Source organism: Nyctereutes procyonoides, unplaced genomic scaffold (assembly GCF_905146905.1).
Source record: "Nyctereutes procyonoides isolate TBG_1078 unplaced genomic scaffold, NYPRO_anot_genome, whole genome shotgun sequence".
NCBI classification, from domain to species: domain Eukaryota; kingdom Metazoa; phylum Chordata; class Mammalia; order Carnivora; family Canidae; genus Nyctereutes; species Nyctereutes procyonoides.
In genome coordinates this window covers 10,302,115-10,327,591 of record NW_026575146.1, presented here as the reverse complement: position 1 = coordinate 10,327,591, position 25,477 = coordinate 10,302,115, and the positions used below count along the sequence as shown (strand labels likewise).

The following is a 25,477-nucleotide window of genomic DNA, read 5'->3' as shown; positions in this document are numbered from 1 at the left end:
GATGATCTGCCTGCTTCGTCTGCTCTGTGCCAAGTGGCTAACAGACCCTAGAGGATGTCATGAAATAATGCAGATTAGCTTACCTGCAAATTTGGGCAATATAACTAGTTCATTTTATTTATGATTATAAGCATCCAACTTAATTTTAAGTGAATATTAATTGCCTGATGACATTAAACATATTCTTTCTCCAATGACTTGTATCATCACCTTGTAGTATCAAAATTCATACATATAGGCTTATTTCTGCAATCTCTATAGTCTTTCACTGATGTTTTATCTTCTACTTTCTCAGTATAATAGTTAGATTCTACCTTTATAGCACACTTTTTTATTCAGTAGAACATTTTTCTCCTTGACATTACTTTGTCAGTATAGTAGTTAGATTCTTCATTTATAGCATACTTCATTATTCAGGAAAACATTTCTCTCTTTGGCTCTATCTTCTAGGTAAATTTTCAGATTTGATTTTCAAGTTTAATTTTAAAAAGTCACATTTGGATTTTGATTAAAATTTTCTTGAATTTGTTTAGATTTGTTTGGTGAGAACTGCTATCTTTAAACCACTGAGTCACTTTATCTATGAACATGGTATATTTTTCCACTCAGGTCATTTTACAATTTTAAGTACTAAGTATTATTTTAAGTAGATTTTATTCTTACAAGTGTAGCATGTATATTATTAAGTTTGTTCTTAGACCTTTTATAATTTTTCTTGCATTTGTGAATGAAATCTTTTAATTCTATTATATTTTATCACTATTATTGTGGATGTGAAAATAAAAGGCTTTTTTTTTCATGTTTGTCTTATAGTAGTCACCCTACCTTATAGTTGGAAGTTGTTTTGTTTCTAGATAAGTTATCTTAGCTTTATGTAATGACCATTTTAGCGTTTCCTTTCTAATATTTGTTTCATTTTTTTCTTACTTGTGTGATCAGAATTGAATTTGCCTGAAGTTTATTTGCTTTTGTACTCTAAAATACAGTCTGCTATTATTGATTGCATATTATTTTTATTATCCACTTAGTAAGATTCTGCTTTATCTTTATGAATTCTTTCTTTTATTTTATTTAGATTTATTTTGTTTGATCTTTGCTAGCTCCTTAAGTTAATTGCCTAGTTGATTCACTTTCCTATCTTTTTCCTAGTAAATACATGCAGGTTCTGTGTACTTCTGACTAGAACTTGTAGTTTGTATAATGTAGTACTTTCATTATTGGCCATTTGCAAACAGTAAGTTTTAAGAGTAATTCAGCTTTTGATTTCTTCTGTAAATAAGCATAGTTTTAGAAGAGTGCTTTTAAATTTCAAAATGAGTCCTTACTTCAGCAGCACATACAGATCGAAATGATACAGAGAAGATTAGCATAGTCCCTGCACAGTGATGACACACAAATTCGTAAAGCGTTCCATATTTTTGCTAACTGGAATTAAAATAAAAGCTTAAACACACACAGAAAATATTTTTTAAAAATTTCAAAGTTAATATGTTTTTGACTATCTGAGTGGGATTGATAAAAGGTCAATAACAAAAGGTCAATGACATAATTTAGAGAACTATAACGTTATTCCCCTGATCAACAAGTCTTCTCAAGAACAGAGACCTGCAATTTACACTATTTGCTCCGGGAAGAAACCTGTGCAATTCTTTGAAATGCTTCTAACATCATGGTATCAGATTCATTGTCTTATCTCTATAATTATATTTCTGGCTCTTTTTGACTATTCTGGATACATGAATACATGTCTCTCTATTCATCAAGAGCAAGGAACTGTAAAGATATCAACACATGTCTGAATTTGCAGCTAGAAAGGACAGTTCAAAGGTTAATTTTCCAGGGAGACCCTCCTCATTAGGATAAGATCTTAAGCCTTTGACATCTATTCTTGCACTATCCTTTTATTGTTACTTTCTAATTTCTCTCCTTGCAATGTTATGCTTTCCTAATTAAAGCTAAAGCAAATAAGGTCCTATCTTCCTCAAACTACACAACTATAGTAAGCATAAAATTGAAAAATATTTTTTTAGTAGACTTCTATCTTTCTTAAAGCAATTTTAGGTTCAGAGCAAAATTGAGCAGAAGGTTCAGAGATTTCCCATCTGTCCCCTAAACATGCATAGTCTTCTCCACTTGTAGCATTTATTCTACCAGAGTAGAATGTTGTTATAACTGATGAACCTACATTGACCCATCATTATCAGTCAAAATTCATAGTTTACATTAGGGTTCCCTCTTGGTTGTGTACTCTATGGTTTTGAACAAATGCCAAATGACATGTATCCATCATTATGGTATCCTATAAAGTATTTTCACTGCCATAAAAATCCTCTGTAATCCACTTATTCAGCCCTCCCTTCTGTTTCCCCTATTGGCCATCACTGACCTTTTTAGTGTCTTTGTAGTTTTGCCTTTTCATAATGTCATATAATGTAATTTGCAAACAAAGATTTATTTCTTCCTTCCCAATCTGTATATCTTTTATTTCCTTTTCTTGTTGCATTAGCTAGAATTTTCAGTATAGTGTTGAAAAGGAGTGGTGAGAGGGGACATCCTTGCCTTGTTACTGATTTTAGTGGGAAAGCTTCAAGTTGCTCACGATTTATGAAGTTGGCTGTAGGTTTTTGTAGATCTTTTGTATCAAGTTGAGAATATTCTCTTCTATTCCTATTCACTCAATTTTTTTTTAAAAATAAATGGGCTGTAGATTTTTCAAGTTTTTTTTCCTGTATTCCCATTGATAGGATCATGTTTGTTTGTTTTTTTCCTTCCTCTTTAGTCTGTTGATGTGCTGGATTACATTAATTAATTTTTGGATATTGAATTAGCCTCACAAACCTGAAATAAATCCCATTAATTGTGGTATATAATTATTTTTATACATTGTTGGATTCAATTTGCTAATATTTTGTTGAAGACTTTTATGTCTGTGTTCATGAGACATGTTGGTCTATAGTTTTCAACTTTTGTAATGTATTTGGTTTTGGTATTAGAATAATTCTGGCCTCATAGAATAAGTCAGGAAGTACTTTCTCTGCTTTTGTTTTCTGAAAGAAATTGTAGAGAATTGGTATAATTTCTTCCTTAAATGTTTGGTAGATTTCACCAATGAATCCATTGGGGTCTAGTGCTTTCTGTTTTGGAAGGTTATCAATGTTCCAATTTTTAAAATAGAGATAGACCTATTCATATAATCTATTTCTTCTCATGTTAGTTATGATATATGTGTCTTTTAAGGGACTGGTCCATTTCAGCTAGGTTATCAAATTTGTGGGCATAGAGTTGTTCATAATATTTTCTTATCATTTTGGTGTCCAATTAATCTCTAGTAATGTCCCCCTTTTTCATTTCTAGTTTGTGTCCTCTTTTTTTAACTAGCTAAAAATATATATTTTTTACTCATGGCCCATCTAGATACTCAGAATTTAATAAGTATAATTTACTTATTGAGTTTTTAATAATCCAATTCCAAAAGTAGCTCATTGTGCTTATTTGATGGGATAGGTGAAGGGGATAAGAACAAGATGTGTATAATGGAATACTACTCAGCCATTAGAAACAACAAATACCCACCATTTGCTTCGACATGGATGGAACTGGAGGGTATTATGCTGAGTGAAATAAGTCAGTCGGAGAAGGACAAACATTATATGGTCTCATTCATTTGGGGAATATAAAAAGTAGTGAAAGGGAATAAAGGGGAAAGGAGAAAAAAATGAGTGGGAAATATCAGAAAGGGAGACAGAACATGAGAGACTCTTAACTCTGGGAAACAAACTAGGGGTAGTGGAAGGGGTGGTGGGCGGGGGGGTGAAGGTGACTGGGTGATGGGCACTGAGGGGGGCACTTGAGGGGATGAGCACTGAGTGTTATTCTATATGTTGGCAAATTGAACACCAATAAAAAATAAACTTATAAAAAAATCAAAAAAATTTTTTGACCAAATAATGAATGTTTAACAAATATTTACTGAGAATCTACTGTCTTCCTGGCACAATTGGCATTTGGAGATATGTTAGTGAATAACAACAGAGACAACAGCTCTCTTACATAGAATTCACAATCTGGTATATATATATGTTATGGTAGGGTAGGGAGACAATTAGGTAAATGCAAGAACAAGATGATTTCTGGTAGTGAATAAGTTCTATACAGAAAATAAAGTAGGAGTATATAATAATGGGGTGTTGGAGGAAGGACCTTGATTTAGATGACTGTTTGGGGAGGACCTCCCTGAGAAGGTGATCTGAGAGCCAAATAGCACAAAGGAGCCTACACAAGTGAACAATAGCTGGCAAAGTGCCCCAGACAGAGAGAAAATAAAATGCAACAGCTCTAGGACTAGTATAAGTTTTGTAGTTCAGGCAACAGAAAGAAATCCAGTGTGGCTGGAACAAAGTGGACAGGGAAAGCTCAGGAAAGGGATTGGAGAAGTGGGTAGCAGCTGGCTTATGTGGCTAATAGTGGAACCCATAAGGTGTTTGGATTTTGTTCTAAATGCAATGGGATGATTTTTGAAGCTGGGTCGTGTTATGGTGTGCCTTAAGGTTTTGTTTTGTTTTACATTTTAAAAAAATTATATTCAATTTGACAACTTATAGTATAACACCCAGGGCTTATCCCATCAATTGCCCTCCTTTGTGCCCATCACCTAGTTACCCCATCCCCCCATCTACCTCCCCTTCCGCAACCCTTTATTTGTTTCCCAGAGTTAGGAGTCTTCCACGATCTGTCTCCCTCTCTAATTTGTTCCACTCAGATCCCCTCCTAGAGCTTTAAAAAGATTACTTCACTATTTGGAAAATGGGTATTAGGAAGCTGTAGTAGACCAGATATGTAGTTGTTGAGATAAGTCAACAGTGCAATGATGGTGGCCTGGACTAAGTTGATAGCAATGAAATGGGCCAGGGGTAGAAGAATATACATTTGGGATGTATCATACAATTAAATGTAAGAGTATAAAAATCATAAAATATTCTTGCCTAGTCTATCCCTAGTCTCTAAAATACACTGCCTTAGCACACAGTGAACATTCTGAGTATTTGATGGATGAATCGAGTAAATGAATGATCAAATGTCTAAGGGAAAGAGAGGAATCAGGATAAGTTATAAGTTTTCCAGCACATTCAATCTCTTGTATTACTAAATATAATTGCAACTCTTTAGGATTGGTATCATTTCCTGGGAAAAGGTTTGCTAGTAGAGATTTAATGCCATAATTAAATACTTAACTCTAAATATGTACACTGTGGCTTTCCTATAAGGTAAAAAGAAGGATGTTATACAAATAATTATAGATCACACTAGACTATAATCGTCGAGATAAGGAAAAGGGAGTGCTATCTTAAAAAGGTAAGAGCATTTATCTGCTCCAAACCTTTATTTTCTGCTTAGTGAAATTAAGTCTTGCCTCACTGTCCCCATACCTTCTCTCCTTTTGCATCTTCCATTTTTATATTTTGTGCTTATTTGTCTCCAAAATGGACCCACGTGGTAGATGGACTCAATAGTTTAGGACCCAAGGTCAACATATTTAACTAGAGTCCATTGGCTTTGGATCCTTGAATTTAGGCAATTTTCTAGCTATTTTCCCCTTTTTAGTTCCCAATCAACCTCTTGCAAGATTTTGAAAAGAAAAAACCCTTGCAAGGATTTTGAAAAGAAAAAAAAAAATCCCAAGGAAATGTCTTTTTTGGTATGCATGCCAATGTTTTTTGTTTTCTTAGAATGTGAGCAAATGTAGAAATTTTATGTATACATTAAATATTTCACCTAATTGTGGGTGCTTATATGATTGGACAAATACATTTTTAAAACAAATAGAATATCTGTTTTAAGAATGTAGAGCTGCTTATCAGATACTTGGACCACAGACTCAGCCTCAGATTGCTTCTAAAAATCACTGCCATAAGATGTAATAATAATAATAAAGAACAGCATTAAAGATTGCCCAATAGACCAGGTTTGTTCTTTTTTTTTTTTTTTTGACCAGGTTTGTTCTTATCAATAAAAGCAATAATATGGTAGAAGAGTATTGAGTCACCTTACTTAATTGGAACATCAAATACCCAGGAAAAGAAAAGTATATGACTCTGGTAGAGAATGTAAACCTAAAATTAAAAAAGAGTGAGGGAAATCAAAATGAAACTACTCATCTTTCAGACTTAAAAGAGTACAAGTGAAAGTACTGGCTTTCTATTTAGATACTCTTTCTCAATCTGATTTCTCTATCATAGAATTTATTTTGCCTGCCATCTTTTTTTGTTTGTTTTAATCCTCTCTCAAATAGTATTTTTCCAATGTTCTATTCTCCATTTCTAAGCTCTTCTATCTTTATTTTATGGGAGCCTAGCCTGCTGTGACCATGTCTCAGCTTCTGCTCCTGATTGGAACCAGATTATCCCCAGGTTCTCAGTTCAAATGCCCCAACAGAGAATCCAATCATCCAGCCTCTCTCCAAGGTTGCTGGCCAGCTTATTAATTTCCTGGTTTGGTACCCTATGGCCCTGTGAGAATAGAGTTTCTTAGTGTAAAACCTGGCCACCCCAGAAACGGAGGTTCTGGGTGGGGATTTTTCCCTTGGAAGACAGAATGGTGGGAGCAAGAATCCAAGCTTTGGTGTGTGGTCCAAGTGGCTATCATCTCACTAACTGTATGTTGCCTGATGTGAAATCTTTCTTCATTGGGCTTTATTCAAAAGACAGTTCATCAAATATATTTATAGTATAGAATAGTTTAAGGCTGAAGGTTTTGAGTCATTACTATGTCTGTCTCGTTGTGGCTTTGGTCGAAGTTTTTATGTGTTTCAACAGTCTCTCCCTTGTAATGAGGGCTAATAACACTTTTTTTCATAGACTTGTTACAAAGATAATAAGGTCTATAGTGGTTAATATGAGACCTTCTACATACTAAAAACTCAGTACATAATGGCTGTCCTCCATCCATAGCAAGAGCAAGCAGTCTCTCTCTCTCTCTCTCTCTCTCTCTCTCTCTCTCTCAAAATTCTCCTATGGTAATGTTCTTGGTCAGTAGTATCCTTACTTTTAAAATGAATTATCCAGATTTATCTTAGTTACATAATTCAAAATTATCTGACAGTATGATTCTAAGTCTTTTGCTATCTTGGAGAGTTGTCAAATCACTAATTAGAGAAAGCCTATAAAAGTTTTTGAATCTCTTGGCATCAGGTATTCTATTAAATAACATTTGCAAAGTCTTAATGGCTACACATAACATTGAAATGACTATGTAGTTATCTTTTTGTGATAAGTGCCTTCCACGATCTTGCTTTCTCACTTTGAACATTGCACCTAAAACAGGGAATACTGCTTCCTACATAAACCTTTCCAAGTATTTCATGTTCAGGAGCTGACCTTCTCTTCCTTGGGTCATCATGTAGACTTTTTCAATTTCAAAACAGGCTTCCTTTCAAATTCTGATATGAAATATGGCATATGAATTCTTTGGCACTTCTGTTCTAAGTACAAAATAAAAAACACATTCTAGAAAGCACAAGGAAACACCAAAAATAAGATAGTGGGGGAGGCAAAGTTGAAAATGCTGCATTTAAAGAGATAATCTGCATACAGTGTTCTCGACAGCCAAATTCTGGGCCTACGGGAGCATGTCTGTCCTGTCAGAGGCAGACAATAGTGTAGGTTATGTGGGAGGATGGCAAGGGAACAGCACACTCATCTGGCATAATCTTGGAAAGAAGTGAACCTCTCTAACCATTAGTTAAAATGTTGTTTTGCCTCATTTGCTAAAGTCACCAAGAAAGATCCTATTTAAAAAAAAAATCCCATTTCTTTCTTAAGTCTAAATCTATATTACACTGACCGAAATGTATTTATTTACTTTCTTAAAGATTTATTTATTTATTCAGAGCGAGAGCGAGAGAGAGAGAGAGAGAGAGAGAGAGAGAGGCAGAGACACAGGCAGAGGGAGAAGCAGGCTCCCTGCAGGAAGCCTGATGTGGGACTCTATCCCGGGTCTCCAGGATCACACCCCGGGCTGCAGGCGGCGCTAAACCGCTGAGCCACCGGGGCTGCCCCAGTGACCAAAATTTAGAGAAAGTTTGCTGTTTGGACCCCTGAGACATTCTGAGCTAGACTAATAAGAGTCACAGAGAAAATAGGTGCAGCTCCCTAGATGAGTCCCTACTTTTAAGTTAACTCCAGTCCCTTTCTCTTCTCGTGGGTTGAAGCCGGTGTTACATGACAAATCTGTGACAGTCTGGCCTTGCTACACAAAGCATGGTCCACAGGCCAGCAGTTCTGGCATCACCTGAGAGCCTGTTAATAATTGAGAAGCTCAGGGCCTTCCCAGACTGGCTGAGTCAGAGTCTGCATTTTAACAAGAGCCATGGGTGATTGTTCGCCTTTTAAAGTTTGAGAAGACTGGTCTAGAAACACATGGGCCTGCACAGTGTGGAATTGAGCTGTTCTTAATTCCATCACTGATTTACATGTTGGAAAGACCACTTACTGTTTTTCAAGAATCTCCATTTTTTTTTTCTCCTCCACAAAATAAAAATAGTTTTGGCAAAGCCTTGGGAGCTAGATGAGATAGTCTGGAAAGTGCCTTATGTGGTGGAGGGAGTTAACGTCCTGTTATTTTATGCAGGAAGGCAGATACACTCTTGAGAGGAAGGCTAGCAGTTGCACTGGAAACCCTTGACTGTCAGACAGATCATTTATTTCACTGTAGAAGACAAGGGAGGTGGGAATGATGGACTTGGCTTCTCTTCCTAACATGAGACAGACCAGTGGTCTTTGCTGGCAGTCTTTTTCCTTGCTCTTTCTACAATCTGGTAAAATATGATAAATGATCTAGTGCTTCCTAGTATGAAATTATAATGTAGAACAATATTTACATAAAAATACGACAGGGAGATTTTAGAACACTACTTTATTCAGAAGCCTCAAAAAGGCATGGGGTTAACATACCAGCACTGCCCTCTCTGGGGGGATTGGGAAGACTCTAACCTCTTTGGGGGGATTGGGAAGACTCTAACCTGTGCTCTGGGGTCAGATGTAAGTTGTATTTTGTTGTGTGCTTATACCCTTTGGGCCTTTTGTTATCCTATGAATTCTGTTTATCATCTGCTCCCATTATTATTGAATGCTCATTTTATGGCCCTATGAAGACCTAAGGACCAGCCCTTAGCAGCAGTAAAAACAATACCGAGCTCCTGGTTGGGTCATGGACATGCCTGGGTCACAGGTATGTCCCCTGAGTATTTAGTGATATATTGCACATCTCTCAGATTATGACACAAAAAAGCCAATAGGGATTTTTTCTGGACTCCTAATATCACCATTTATTATTTTATCGTCCTTATGTTTGTGGGCAATTCTGGAATCCAGTTATTAGAGGTCAGACGTATGTATAGTCTTTCAGTTTCAGGTTCCCCCCAGGAAAGGTGGACGACTAGAGGCAGGAATACAGCAAGAACATTTACCTTTCAGGTTTTCCCCTGTTTCTCACAACAGCTCTAACCTTATCTGAGCATACTTGCCCCTTCCTTTTATCACCACTTTCTAAATGAATTCAAATAGAGAATTTTTTTTGAATATTATTTGGTCCTATTTTAGGTGAATTCTGTATTAATTTCAGTAATCCCCAAAGGTCCACTTTACCTATGTGTTAATTTTAAAGTTTCACTGTTTCTTGAGAGACTAGAAGATAAAGTTGTACATGCAACATACACATGCACACAGACACTATACACACATACCCCATACTATACACACACACCCCACACTACACATATGCATACCATACAGACTACATACACACAGACACCACACACAACACACACTGCACACACACACAAATACCACACACACACACACACACACACGTGTATTCTCATGATTAATGCTCTCAAATTTAGGTCAGGGGAAGGAATGTGTATGGGGGAGAAAGATAATTTCTGATATTTTTTAACATAAAGATAAAATATATCCATATAAATATTTTAAATAATAATAAATCTACCTAAAAGGCAGCCCTGTTTATTTTTCATTTAGGAAATGTACTTTATGCCACATTATTCCAAGATTCTAAAATTATTTTTATCTTTACTAATTTAATATCTTTTGAATTTGATATGTAGTCTTAATATGATCATTTTACTGTGACATAATTACAAACCAATGTATTGTCAAAGATAATTTTATTTTCTATCACAATCTTTAATAGCACTACTGAGCTGCTTCATGAACACAGAAATTTAAAGAAATCATTTTATTATTTTCTTCATTACATACTTATTTGGTTCACTTTCTGAAGTTTACTTAAAAAATATGGTAGCATTGAAAGTTCTGTATTAAGGCTATATTCAAAGTAGAATCTCACCTGCCTTGCTGTAAAAGGAAAGGACATACAAAAATTATTGTGTCCCTGTATGTCTGAAATGTCCCAGGGTCCTCAATCCTAATGTCCCCTCTGAGAGTCAGATGTCTTTTCATTTAATTTTCTTAAGGCTTTCTAACATCTCCAGCCTAACCCAACACTCTTACCATCCTTAGTATTTTTACTGTGCAAGTATCATCAGTTATCACAACAATCTCATAAAAACCTACTTTCTTGTTTTATTGAGAAGTATTCCACATGCCATAAAATCCACATATAAAAATGGTTCAATGTTTTTAAAGATATTTACAGAGTTGTACAACTATGTCTACAATTTAATTTGAGAACATCTTCAACACAACATATAACAAAAAAAACCCGTACTCCTTTAACTATCATCCCCTATTCCTGCTTACCCCTTCCCTAGCCCCAGGCAACCACTAAATATACTGTCTGTCTTTGTGGATTTCCTGTCCTGACATTTCATGTAAATGGGCTCATGTAAATGTGATTTTGTGACTGACTTTTACTTAGCAGAATGCTTTCAAGTTTCATCCATGTTGTTGTATGTATCAGCACTTCATTGCTTTTAATTACTGAATAATTTTCACTCTATGCATATACCATATTTTGTTAGCCATCCATCAGTTGATGAACATTTGAGCTATTCCCACCTTTCGTGTACTGTGAATTGTACTGCTATGTATACTCAGGTACAAGTTTGTGCTAACATATGTTTTTAATTCTCTGGAGTATATACCTGGGAACGTAATTGCTGGGTCATATCATAACTTTGTGTTTGGCTTTTGAGGAGTTGCCAAACTTTTCCTTAAAGTGGTGGCTCCATTTTACATTCTTACCAGCAATGTATAAGGGTTCCAGTTTCTCCATATCCTTGTCTACATTTATTGTCCGTCTTTGTAATTTTAGCCATCCTGGTGGGTGCAAAGTAGTATTTCATTGTGGTTTTGATTTGTATCTATCTAATGACTAATGATGTGATCATCTTTTCATGTGCTTATTTGAGAAAAAGTCACTCTTTATGTCTGTACACAGTCTGAGTCAAAAAGTCTAATTGTGTTCAAACTCAGTTTTGAAGATCTCCCCCCTTTTGGAGTCTGCTTTGGTAGAGAGAAAAGGGGTTTACTGACCAATACTTTAAGTTGGTCACAAAGTTAGATCAACATCTTTGCCCTCTGTTTTCTGGAAAAATATTGAGAACACCCAAGGTAGTTTTCTGGCAGTAGATGAGAGAAAATTACTGCTTAAATATTTCTAATTTCACAAGAGTAAACTGTAAAGTCAAGTTTGCTTGATTTTGAAGTTATTACATTAATATCATATGCTTTTCTCTCCCCTTTGGAGAGGCCCCTTTTTGTAGTTCTTCCTAATGTCATACTTTTTAGATGGCCTTCTATCAAGCTTATTCTCAGGATAAGATGTGAAATACATAGACACTAAAAAGGACATGATGAAAAAAGAAATCTCATTGTGTATCTTTCTTAAAATTATTTTCAGAGAATAAAGGAATAAAGGACCAAAGTTCTTAGTGGGATATTAAAGCAATATCAAAAGATGAAGATTTTTCTTTGGGTAATCTGTATCACTTGGGGTACTCATTTGTACATGACTGAAAACTACCCTGAGAGTAGCTTAACAAAGGCTCCCATTAGTTGCAAGGGCTCCAAAAAAATCACCAAGATCCATGTTTTAGCTGTATCCTATATATTGATTACATTCTTAGGATTCTTAGGGTGATCCCTGCAGGCTTCTAGCTCACATCATCACATGTTTAGAAAAAAAAGAGAAATTGATCCCTTATACCCCAACCAAAGTCTCAGAACTGAGTTTTCTTAGCCCCATTTGGCCTGACCTGAAGCACATGCTCATCCCTGAATCAATGACTATGGGCAGCATGAGGGAACTGCCATTAGCTTAGCCCAGTTCATGTGAGTCCCCCCTGGATCCTGTGTGGAGTCACTTCACTGGATGCATTTGGGCTGAGGCTAGGAAGTTGTAGTTAAGAAAGGGGGTGGGGGTATGTGTAATGATCATTATCTGCTCAAAGCCACAGATCACGAGGGGATTTGTTCTCTCAAAGGGCAGTTCGAGGAAGAACATTAAAACTCTTCAGGGAGAAAAATACCCCCAAAACAAAACAAACAAACAAACAAACAAACAAAAACTAAAACTCACCAAGGGCAATGGTTCTCAAGCTTTAGAGTATGTATTAGTTTGCAAGGGCTTGCTTGTTCCACCGTTATGTTTTGGAAGCAGATAACTTGTTTTGCAGGTTCACAGATGGAGAGGAATTTTGCCATAGTATGAATCATTCCCTGAGTCTCACCAATACCACGTTTAGATGATGTTTGGATTAGATTTTGGACTTTGAATTGATGTTGGAATGGGTTAAGACTCTTGGAGATGATGGAATGGGATGAATGCATTTTACATGTGAGAAGGACATGAATTTGGAGGAAGGGAGTTACATGGTGGGCTATTATGAGTTCAATTTTGTCCTTCCAAAATTCTCATGTTGAAATCCTAATTTAGAAATACCTTAGAATGTGACCTTATTAGAAATTAGGTTATTGCAGATGTAATTATTTAAGAGAGGTTGGGAGGGTGAGTCCCCAATCCAATACAACTGGCATCCTCATAAAAGAGGGATATTTAGACACAGAGACATATACACAGGGAAAACACCCCATGATATTGGAGTTCTCCTGCCACAAGCCAAAGACCTACCAAAATCTAGGAGGAAGGTCTGAAAGAGATCCTTCCCTAGCACCTTCAAAGGGAATACGGCCCTGTCCTAACAAAGTACCATAAACAAGTGGCTTGAACCACAAAAATTTATTGTCTCACAGTCCTGGAAGTTAGAAGTGTGAGATCAAGGTGTCAGCAGAGCAGCTGTGTTAGTCCTTGTGTTAGGACCACAGCATCTAATGTTCTCAACTTGATTTTAACTGGGTTTATTGTTATTGCTTTTTTTTTTATTTTAATAGAAGAAACAAAATTGTCTGAGGATGATGAAATGGAGAAACTCTACAAATCGTTAGAACAAGCTAGTCTTTCTCCTCTTGGGGACCGTCGACCTTCGACCAAAAAGGAGTTGAGAAAGTCCTTTGTTAAGCGGTGTAAGAATCCATCCATAAATGAGAAACTTCACAAAATCCGAACCTTGAATAGCACATTGAAGGTAAAAAATTTCAGATTGTGGATGAATTCTGTGGATGTGTGGGGCATGGCGTGGCTGGTTCTGCAAAGAGATTCATGCTCACTAGTGTGTTTGTATGGGTGGAGAGGAGGGCAGTGAGAACAAGTATAATTGTCTGTAGGGTCAAATGACCTTTGGCATCCTTGAAGCACTAGAACATTCACACAATAGCACTCAATGCACTTTCCTAAAATAGGGCTTTGACCTTTACATTCACTTTAGTATAAAAGTTCAAATCCCTTACCTTGCACAATAAATGTTAATGAGGGCTTAAGATAGTGAGAGTGAGATATTCTTGTGAGAATAAGCAGTGATATGAAGTAAGATCTTGGAATTCCACTTGACTCATTAAAGAGTATCATTCTTCTCCAACTACATCCAGAAGAAAATCTCTAGATTTCAGATAGATCCAATACTTTGTGATTGTCAGCCCAAAGCTCTGGAGTGAGAAAACGCCATGAGAGATGGGGAATGGGAAATGTATACTAGATTGTAATGAGCCAGCAGATGTTTTCACAATGGGAATGGGGGACACATGGTACACAACATACTGAGGCTATTTTCAGGGCTTCCTGAACGAAAATGGTTCTTCATAACAAAAGCATATTGCTTTCACATGTAGATTATAGCATAAACAGGAGGAGGCTGAGAAACTTTGCAAATAGTTCCACATTAGCAGAAGATTTATAGATTCTGAAAAGCCTTGATAGATTCTGCAATTTAATTTTGGCTTGTACATGTCCTTTTGCATCAAGAATTTGAGTCTTTTTCCAGGAAGAAATGCCAGCAATCAAAGAACAAGGCTACAAAGAAATGACTGAATGAGTCTTAGTCAGATATCCCTGTTAGTAGAATAGTTAGGCACCCCAAGGCTGCAAAAAATGAGGCTGAAAAGAAAAGACAGAGGAATATTTTAATTATACAAAGAAAACCCAAATGCAGAGAAATTTGCCAACATTTAATGATGAAAGACATTAGTAAACTCCTTTCAAAGCCAAATATGTTATATTTTATGGTACGCATGAAGTTGATAAATATATTTGATCATTCAATGTAATATGCCATACATAACATGTTGAGATTTACTATTTTAGCTATAATAACTGATGTGAGTGAATACATTTTTCTTTTTTTTAAAGACTTTAATTATTTGAGAGAGAGAGAGAGAGAGAGAGAGAGAACAGAGGGAGAGGGAAAGGGTAAAGCAGACTCTCTGCTGAGCAGGGGGCTCAATGTGGGGCTTGTTCCCAGGACCTGAGCCGAATGCAGATGCTTAACTGACTCAGCCAACCAGGAACTCCTATGTTTTTCATTAGACAAATATTTCCTGAATCTTTCTAAGTCCCAGACTCTATTCTTGGTCTCCAGGAGCATTGAATGCACACCACCAGACAGTGCAAACAGAGAGGAAAACAGAATGCAATGTGTTGAACGGTGTAGCTGATAGAAGCTTGAGTGCTTTGATGGAGGGAGGAAGAGGGTGGAGGGACATGGCTGCCTATCTGAGGCCATTCGGGACAAAGTCATGGAGGGGCTGACAACTGGTCCATAAGTAAGAGGTAAAGAATATCAGGGTGAGAAGTAAGGACTTTCATGGAGGAGGAACTGGCCTAGACAAATTGTATGTCAGTGGAGGATACATTGCAGCCCATGTTGGGAGAAGCAAGGAAAAGGCTAAAGAAAGGATGGACAGTTCAGGCCATTTCTAGAAGGAGAAAGACTGGGTTTAGCTTTCCATAGAACAGCAGCTCAGGACTCTAGACTGCCATGGGACTGTGCTCTGACCTGGTCACTGGGAGGCCAGGTTTGTACAGAGAATTCAAAGGTTTTACTAGCCATCCGTACACTTCTCTGTGACCCTCCTGCTCTCCATGCACTGTGGCCATGGCTTTTATGAAGTTAGCAGCTTTTTGCTTTTCTCCCAGTGTTTTAATTATCTCTTGTGAGATAACAAAATAGCCCCAAAGTTAGCCACTACAAACAATGAACACTTGTTAGTTCATAGTTTCCTTGGGTCAGGAATCTTGGTATTGGCTTGGCTGGATGCTTCTCCTCCAGGTCTCCTACAGGCTGCAATCCCAGCATCAGTGGGGGCTGCATGCATTTCTCCACTGGGGAAGGAGTGCCTCCAAGCTCTGTCACATGCTGGTTGGCAGGATTTGGTTCCTTGCAGGTTGTTGGACCGAAGTCCCACTTGTTTATCCAGTTCCTTGTCCTGTGAACATATGGTAGCTTTCCCAATGGAAGTTGGCTTTCCTCAGAGTGAGGAAGACAGCAACAGTGAATGAACAAGATGGATCAGACCTGTTTCAGCAGCAACACCACATCACAATTATGGCATTCTATGCATTAGGAGCAAGACACAGGGTCAGCCTATGTTGAAGGAAGGAAATTACATAAGGGCAAGAATGCCAGGGAGCAAGAAGCATTGGGGGCCATCCACCACACCCTTCTGAAGATCTGCAGTCTTTGCATTCCTAGAAAAAGCCCTTTTCACAGATCTCTTAGACGTCACCAAAGTGTAATCCTGGGACTGTTGAAACATAGTCCATGTTATGGAATCCATGAGATAGGAAGACATGCTGATATGGAAATTGCCTTGTTGGGAAAAAAAAAAAAGCACATCAGCCTGGAGAAAGATAATTTGGTATGTGTAGGTTTATTCAAAGGCTATGAAAATTATTTTAACTATCTTTAATTGAATTGAATTAAATCATAATTATCTTTAAAATTCAGGGCAGTCAGGATAGTGGTTGCCTTTGAGGAGAAGGGAAGAAATTCCTCGGAGGGGGCCACAGTACAGTTTCTGAGGTGCTGGATAAGGGTTCCCTCTAACCTCAGTGGTGATTACACAGATATGTCCATTTTGTTGTAATTCATCAAGCACAAACCTTTTTATTTTATTGTTTTATCTTTTTAGATTTTATTTATTTATTCATGAGAGACACAGAGAAAGAGGCAAAGACATAGACAGAGGGAGAAGCAGATTCTCTGCAGGAAGCCTGATGCGGGACTCAATCCCAAGACCCCAGGATCACAACTTAAGCCGAAGGCAGATGCTCACCCACTGAACCACCTAGGTGCCCCAAGCACAAACATTTTTATATGTGCATTTTTGTCTATATATATTACATTGTGATATAAATGTTTATCTAAACAATACTTCAAAACTGCCATGTGAACAAGCAAAGACAACATAGTTTCATGCAGAAACAAGGAAATTTTTAACAATAATGTTTATATTAATGATAGGCACATTTCATAAATAAGGAAAAATCCCTACATTGGGATTGTATTGGAACAAACTCTCTTTATGGAAATTCTTCTAGGAAGTTGAGCCGAATCATCATGTCATACCGTAAATGTAGATCTTTAGGAATTTCTGATAATTCAACATCCATGGACTCTTGACTAAGCCTGTCTTTATTTTAAAATGAGTAATTAATGGGTACAACTGAAACTTGCTCTCAGGGCTATTCTGGTCTGTGTCAAAAGAGGAATGAACCCTGCTTTCCCCAACTTCTCTGGTAGAACACATTTCCGATGCTTAGGTCTTAAGTCAAGTCATATACTGACTATTTGGAGTCAAAAAGGAAAGTAGAGCATTGTCTCTTTGATAGTATTTTCTAGAGGCCCTGCCAAACCTTGCCTGCCTGCCAGAAGGCAAGAAGGATATCATAAATGTAGTACAAAGCATCCAGTGGGCCTCCTGCACTGCAGGAGAGAAGCAGAACCAGTGTGCCATGCCGTTGACTGGGGTGCTGCGCTGAGAAGCACTGCAGAGCCTTCTGTCATTTCATTAATTTCCTTCCTCTCTATTCTTGTGTGTAGTTACTTCTTTTATCCATAAAGGAACTTAACACAGGGCAGCCTGGGTGGCTCAGCAGTTTAGCGCTGCCTTCAGCCCAGGGCCTGATCTTGGAGACCTGGGATAGAGTCCCACATCAGGCTCCCTGCATGGAGCCTGCTTCTCCCTTTCTCTCTGCCTGTGTCTTTGCCTCTCTCTCTCTCTCTCTCTTTCTTTCTCTCATGAATAAATAAATAAAATCTTTAAAAAAAAACGAATTTAACACAGACTTGAGCAAAATAGTAAGGAACTTGAATTGTTTAGAGCTGAAAACCGTATGAGAAGTGTTAGCCCAAAGTTGAAAAGACCTTTCCTAAAACCTTTGATCAGATTTAGAGGAGTGGTTAATTCACTTTGCGTTAAGAAAATCAGTTTTTTAAATTATGTTTATCTGCAAAGATCTTATTTAGCTCTTTCAATAAAATATTAGGCTCTCTCTGAAGCAGATGTCAAAACTTTTTTTGTGTAGAAGAAATTATAATTTTTAATAATTTTTATTAGTTCTTTAATTTTCATCCCAATATAGTTAACATACAGTATTGTATTAGTTTCAGGTGTGAAATATAGTGACTCAACACTCCCATACATTACTCAGTGCTCATCATGGTGTGTTCTTTATTCCCAACAACTATTTCACCCTACCTGTCAAAATTTCTTAAGAGCAAAGTAAAACTCCTTACACAACTTCACATGAATAGCCTTATGGTGATATCAAAGGATGGAAGCTTGTTTTGGGGGGGAAAGGTTGTTATTTGAATGTAGATGTTGAGAACTCAGAGGAAGGAAGGAAAATTCTCTTGGCCTTGCTTGATTTTCTACCAGCAATCTTTTCTAGTTACCCACTTATTTAACCTCTGCTTCTGCTTTTTGGTCAGCCTGCTTGTTATTACTCTTTGGTTATTTTCTCACTACACAATTTCTCTTTCCTTCTTGGAGTCTAAATATATATTTTAACCTCCATCTATTATCACATTCTTGCTCTCTTGATTCAGAATTGTAAATCTTATCACTCAGACTACTATATATGTAGTAAAAAAAATAGAAAAAAAGAAAAGAAAATGTAATAAATGCTTCATGTAAAACAAGTTAAAGCTAATTGTAAAGAACAAATAATACATTTAAAAAAATACATTTTTTGTGCCAATGTTTATGATCATCTAAGACCAGATCCATTATTTGGATAGAATAAATGCTACCAATGCTAGAATCCTAAAATTATGTGCAAATATATAGAGATTTATATCTCTATATCATAAAACAAATATATATAATATGTATATAAAACATATTGTAAACTTTTTACATATTGTAAAACCTATTGTAAATACATATATATAAACCTTTTTTGTTGTTATTTATGGCAAGGATTTCCTTGGGCTCTAAATAGGGTTCATGATATAAAAGATATTTCAAAACAAATGGATAATTATTCACTCACATTTTATTTCAAACATTCATTTTTTTCCCAACAAGTATTTAGTGAATGTCTAGCATGTGTGAATCATTCTTTTATAGCCTTTGATGATACAGGAGTGGTCATATCAGACAAAAATGCCTGTCCTTAAGAAGCTTACATTTAGGTACTAGAAGAAATTAACTAAGTAAATAAATTTTATAGTATGCTGAGTGATGAGAATAGAATGAGGATGAGGAATGCTGATGGATTGATTTTTAACTAAGATAGGTATGAAAAGCCTCTTTGAAAGGTAGAGTGTGAGTAATGTCTGAAAAAGAAAAGGGAGTGAGTCTTGAGCTTATGCAAGGCAGAATATTATAGGCAGAAAGGAGAAAAATGTAAGTGCCTTGGGGTGGGAATATGCCTAGTAGGCTTAAGGAAGAGCAAAGAGGTCGTGTGGCTGGAGTGTTGTAGGAGGATGGGGCATGAGGAGAACAGCGGTGGGTCAGAAGGGTAATGAGAGATTATAACATATAGTGCTTTATTGCCATTGATAATACTTTAGCTTCTACTCAGTGAAATAGGAAGCCTTTGGAAGGTCCTGAACTGAAGTGTGCCATAGTTTGACATATGTTGAAGGTAGAACTTGGGATTTGCTGGTGGATTGGCAGTGAGAGCAGGAGTCAAGGATGACTGCAGTGTTTGGCCTGAGCCACTGTAAAGCTGGAGTTGCTATTAGGTGTTTTGCAAAAGGCCATGATAGGAGCAGGTTTCAGTGTGTTTTGGAAGTTGGGGTGGGTCGGGCATGTAGAGAATAATAGGAGCTTAGTTTTGAAGTATTTGTTTGTTTGTTTGTTTGCTTGTTTGTTTGTTTGTTTGAAAGAGTAGGTGTGCACTTGGAGGGAAGAGCAGACAGGAAGGGAGAGATAGAATCTGGAGCAGATCCTGTGAGGAGCATGGGGCCCTATGAGGGGTTCAATCCCATGACACTGAGATCATGACCTGAGCCAAACCAAGGATCACTTGCTTGACCAACTTAGCCGCCCAGGTACCCCAATAGGAGCTTAGTTTTGGACATGTTATATTTGAGATGCCTAATAAGTGTCCAGGTAAAGCTGCTGAAGAGGAAGTTTAGACAAACAAGTATGAAGTTCAGGGAAGAGATAAGGCTTGCAAGATAAATTTGTGACCCTTAGTATATAGGGAGAAGGGGAGACATGAGATCATAAGAGATGGCAAGAACATGGGTATACGTAGAAGAAAGAATAAGCTAAAAGGGGAGTTCTGGAGCTTTCCAATGTTAAGACTGAGGCCAGAATGAGGAGTCATCAATGGAGATTAAGAATAAGTGGTCAGAGATCCTTGGGTGGCACAGCGGTTTGGCGCCTGCCTTTGGCTCAGGGTGCGATCCCGGAGACCCCGGATCGAATCCCATATCGGGCTCCCAGGTGCATGGAGCCTGCTTCTCCCTCTGCCTATGTCTCTGCCTCTCTCTCTCTCTCTCTCTCTGACTATCATAAATAAATAAAATTTTTTAAAAAAAGAATAAGTGGTCATTTTAGGATGAGGAAAATATGTCACAGAAATGACATGATGAAAGTGTTCAAGAAGAGGTTGTCAACAGTTTTAGATGCTGTTGATAAATAAGTTGAAGATAAATAATTCTTGGATTTAGCAACATGAAGGTCATTGGCTTTAACCAAAACAGTTTTGGTTAAATCCCAATGGGAATGGGTCTGTGAGAGAATGGGCATGGGCAGGGGAGACATTGGAGACAAGGAGAAAAGTGAAGCATTTGCTGGAACAGAGATATGGGGTTAAGAGAGGGCTTAGAAGATGGGAGAGGTGACAGCATGCATAATGATTAAGTGGAGATGGGAAATTAATGAGTCACAAAAAGGGAGAATTGTGGGAGTGAATTTCTTGAGTATGAGAGAGTTGGGTGATATTGCACAAGTGGAGAGAAATTGGCCTTTGCTGGGAGCACAGATATTTCATCCAAAAGAACAGGAAGGAAGGCTGGGTTATACCTGTATTGATGTAGGTAGTGGGCAATAGGAATTTGAGAGAAATGTTCTCATTGTTTCCATTTTCTCAAAAAACAAAAATAGAGAACAAGGTCATGAACTTTACTTTTTTATTTTTTAATATTTTTTAGAGATTTTATTTATTTATTCATGAGAGAGGCAGAGATGGAGGCAGAGGGAGAAGCAGGCTCACTGTGGGAGCCCCACATGGGACTCGATCCCAGGACCCTGGACTCATGCCCTGAGCCAAAGACAGATGCTCAACCACTGAGCCACCCAGGTGCCCCAGGGTCATGAACTTTAAGGGAGAATGGGGAGGAGGTTGAGTAGAGATGAAAAGTGTTGAAATAGTAATTTGGGAGATTGGGAGAGAAAGGGGGTGGGGAAATATGAGTACTGGGTAGTAGTAAAAGCCACTCAATGGCTGTGGTCATGAATTTGAACTGCAACCAATGAGCCTGGTTGTGAATTTTTAGCTATACACATGCTGGCCTGGGGATAGACAGAAAGACTGGTTCAATAACAAACATGTATTGAATGTCTCCCTGGCCCTCAGCAGTGTGTTAGGAGCAAGGAATACAGAGATGAATAAAATGCTTTCTGTCACCTTCCTTAAGAAGCTTTAGAATAGGTGGCATGCAGATCAAGGAACATCTAAGGACAGCATGGTAAGTTCTAAGCATTGGAAGGCACGAGAGCATAAAAAAAAAAGCCTTTCAGTTCAATTTAGGGGTTCAGACAACGTTTTCTAGAGAATATGATGCCTGAAGTGAGTATAGATTTATAAGTTGTGGTAAAATCTGGTACAAAAAGATTGGCAAGTGTTCCATGTGAAAGCAACTCAAGGAAGTAGAGTTTACCAGAAGAAAGATGAAGAAGGTCCTCCATGTGGCACAGTATCATGGAATGTGAACTGATGCTGTGTGGGGAAAATGCACATCAACACTGTTTGAACAGGAAGTAAGGAGGAAGTTAAGTTAGAAAATGGAGCACAAATCTGGAGAACCTCTGACGTGAAGGGGAGCCATTATGAGGACTTAGCATTTTAAGTGGATGCCCTGCATTGCTGTGCAGAGGGGGGTTTAAAGTGAGGATCGGAGCAGCGACATATCAAATGTGATGAACTGCATTTTGTAGCCAAAGTTAGGATTACGGTCAGAGGGACAAGAGTAGATTTGAGATAAAGTTATCAGGACTGGATGATTTTGGATTGTGGAGGCTCTTACATCTCATTTTTTAGCCCATTCTTTGATTATAGAACATTCCCTTAACCTGAGCCAGACGTTTCAGAAATGTTTGTTATTGGTTACAGAGGAGGTGGGGTAAAATAATATGAATAGATTTGTTTGCTCTATTAGTGTCATTGGAACACATACTGTTTTGATGGAAGGGTAGTAGTCTTTGAATAAAAAGATAGCCTATATATTTTTTTGGTATATATTAATTAAATACGTGTGTGTGAGTTATTAAAAAGTCAAGACAATTTAATAAAAATAGAGACATATGTTGGATTATCTGATGTCTTAGGGAAAGTACTGTTTCCCAGTTTTACTCATAGTGAAGCTTGGGTGGTCAATGACATGATACAATTATAAGCTTTAGATGGAATGATGCTCACTTTGAGATAGAAATATTACTGAGGTATGGAATGAGAATTGACCTGGGAAAAGCCACATGGGAGATCCTGGCTAGATGTCTAGTTCTTCCAATAGCCTTTGGGTAGGATACTTAACTTATTTTTGGCAAATATATTACAAATGGATGTCCTGCCATATCTCTTAGGCTTGCTTAGGGATTAGAATAGTAATGTGTAAAAACACTTTGATAATGTTATGATGAATGTATATGTGTATTTGTAAAAGGGCTGAAGAGGATTTATTGAAATTAAGATACTCACTGCATCTTATTGCACCCCCCCCCCCTTATCTTCTACTTGGGCAGTGTAAAGAACATGACCTGGCCATGATTAACCAGTTGCTGGATGATCCGAAGCTGACTGCCAGAAAATACAGGGAGTGGAAGGTGATGAACACCCTGCTGATCCAGGATATCTATCAGCAGCAGCGAGCCCCCATGTCTGCCCATGAAGGCACCCCCGAGGGACTTGAGAAACCACCTTCCTCTGCCTGTGTTGAAAATTCTGTTTGAGAACAAGCCAGCATTTTCTTCCCTTATATTACCCCAAGCAACTTTTGGAGATGTTATAAGAGCTTTCCTTAAAAGGAAAAGTGAAACCAGTTATTCAAGCATTGGCTCCTTCTCTAAAGATGTGACTAAAGTGAGGACCCACTCTGACAGCAACAGGACTCTTCATTCTGCTTGTAGTGCTTACACTGAGACTGGAGGGATTGAGTCCAGCTGAACAAACATCGTGTTTCTACTCGGAGCTCATGGTTATGCTGGGCTCTAAGTGGGATGTGAGAAGTGTAGGTTCCTTGCTCTAAAGAGAATCACAGTGTTCTATGGACAAAGATCATGTTTTACCAGGGATAATTATTCAGAGAAATGTTCTCTTTTCCAAAAGAAGAATCTACAGATTCCACCAGGTTGGGTAGTTGAATTCTTCAAATCATTTCTTTGAGTGGAGGAATGTGTTTTACAGCAGAAACTGGAAGGGAACAAATGTGGTATTACAGAACCAAAATCTCTCGCCTTTGGTCTGGAATGGTGGTGCCTTTTCCATGAGCTGAGAAATACTTCACAGTGATTGGTGTGTGGGATAGCCCAAGGACGTGGCATGTGCTGTTAAACACTCCCTCAAAAGACGGCTTGATGTTTCCACACTACCCAGGTGTGGGGTGGAGGTGGGGGTAGGGTTGGGGGTAAGTGGTCTGATTAGTTTCCTTTCCACAGAACAGCTATAGAGATCTATGTCATCACACTTAGAGGCCTCTACTCCCTCCTAGCTTCTCTAAGCCATTGCAGGAGATAGAAGTAAGTCCAGCAAGGAATGTTTCTTGCTTTTGTCTCTAGGTGTGATGCCAATACACAGTGTCAATTTATATTGTTTCCCCAAGATCAAGATGGACAAGATAATTCTGGTGTCTGAATGGGTTTGATTGATATCTTTACTCCAAAAAAACCCACAAAAGCAACAAGAGACTTACAATATGACTGTTTTATTTTTGTATATTTACGTGTCACTTTGTGTCCTATGTGAATAGCTATCTATAATATGTTTGTTATTTAAGTATATTTATAGAAGGTCAAATTACTAGTGTTTTAAAAGATGGTAAAGTAATTATATGTTTTGCTCAATATATATTCTCCAAGTATATACTTTTTTGCTTGAGAAAATAGGAATACTGTTGATTCAGTGGAGCTTTTATGCTGCACTATGATGTATGAGGAATGCTCAGGATAACTTGTGGGATAAATGTGGAGGCATGTATTAATAATGGTTCAATTTCTAGCTTCTCTTTCCCTCTCGCTCCCTCTCTTTCTCAACCCAGAGTGCTCAGAGTTGTGTCACTCGCTTAACCAGAAAAGGACTTTCACCTTAGGTTATTTTTCCGAGTAAATAAACTTTTTAAGCCTTATGGCATTTATGCCCACAAACCCTAAACCAAATGAAACACAATGAAGATAGTCTTTTATCTGGGGTCTGATAGACATTTTGGGGTCTGCTGTTAATAGAGAAGTAATTATGAAGTAATATGAAGTTATTAGAGAAGTAATATCTTCCCTTATTAATCACCACAAGTATTTTTCATCCTACGAATAACCACAACCCACCAAAAACCCATTTTGCCCTTACCCCTAGCAAATTGTCAGCCAAAAACACACACGGTACCCCGTGTTTCAGAGAGTGAATCTGTGGCTTGACATTAAAATGGAAATAACCCTCTGAATTTTATCTGCAAACCAAATGGAAAGAGTCCTTGAATGTTTCCCCAAGTTTTACTCAGAAGTGTTAATACTTTGTAAACAAAACAACCTCAGTATTAAGAAAGAAGAAAGAAAAACCGCAGGAAACAAGTCAGAGTTCTAGAAGCTTCTGTAAAATAAGAGGGTGTGGGACACCTGGGTGGCTCAGTGGTTGAGCATCTGCCTTGGGCTCACGTGGTGCTCTCGGGTCCTGGTATCGAGTTCCACAGGGGGCTCTCCGAGGAGCCTGCCTCTCCCTCTGCTTATGTCTCTGCTTCTCTCTCTCTGTGTCTCTCATGAATAAATAAATAAAATCTTAAAAATAAATAAAATAAGAGAACGTGTCAGGCAGTATGGCCCAGCAGACATTTAGGAGTGCCTGCCCCACATGGAATGGCTTCCCAGATGCAGAGGCCTGGCTTATGGTGAATTTACTGTTGGCAGCGGTGACCATGGGAGTCCTCAGATAGGATCTTGAGGCTTCTGCTTTGAGCAGCCAGTGCTTTAATCTCTTCACAATGTAAACAAAATGCGAGGGAATGAGAAGTATGAATGGAGGAGATAATTTATGGCAAAGTTTTCTTTCACCTTCTTTCCCTTGGCTTGAGATACCAATCTGGAAACTCTGAAACCATTTTTTTTAAATTGAAGTGCTCCAGAAGCTTTTGGCCAGGGCTCGAGAATACACTTCCATGCTTTGCTTTGGCTTCTCATTAAAGCACACTTAACTGGTCACTTAGTGTAAATTCCTTTAGGAGCAC

The 25,477-nt window shown here is 37.8% G+C and overlaps 1 protein-coding gene and 1 non-coding gene across 3 annotated transcripts in view; both read left to right on the top strand.

The window, feature by feature from the left end:
- Positions 1-23,612, top strand: part of IPCEF1 (interaction protein for cytohesin exchange factors 1) — a 166,010-nt gene extending 142,398 nt beyond the window's left edge. For both annotated transcript variants that reach the window (XM_055309938.1, XM_055309937.1), the window contains exons 11-12: positions 13,368-13,561; positions 22,791-23,612. In XM_055309938.1, coding sequence (XP_055165913.1) covers positions 13,368-13,561; positions 22,791-22,997 — 401 coding nt within the window. In that variant the 3' untranslated portion in view covers positions 22,998-23,612. The remainder of the gene's footprint in view (positions 1-13,367; positions 13,562-22,790) is intronic.
- LOC129501069 (U6 spliceosomal RNA) lies at positions 1,318-1,420 on the top strand. The gene has a single exon (XR_008662641.1). It is a non-coding gene; the product is annotated as a U6 spliceosomal RNA (small nuclear RNA).
- Positions 23,613-25,477: the final 1,865 nt, after the last annotated feature.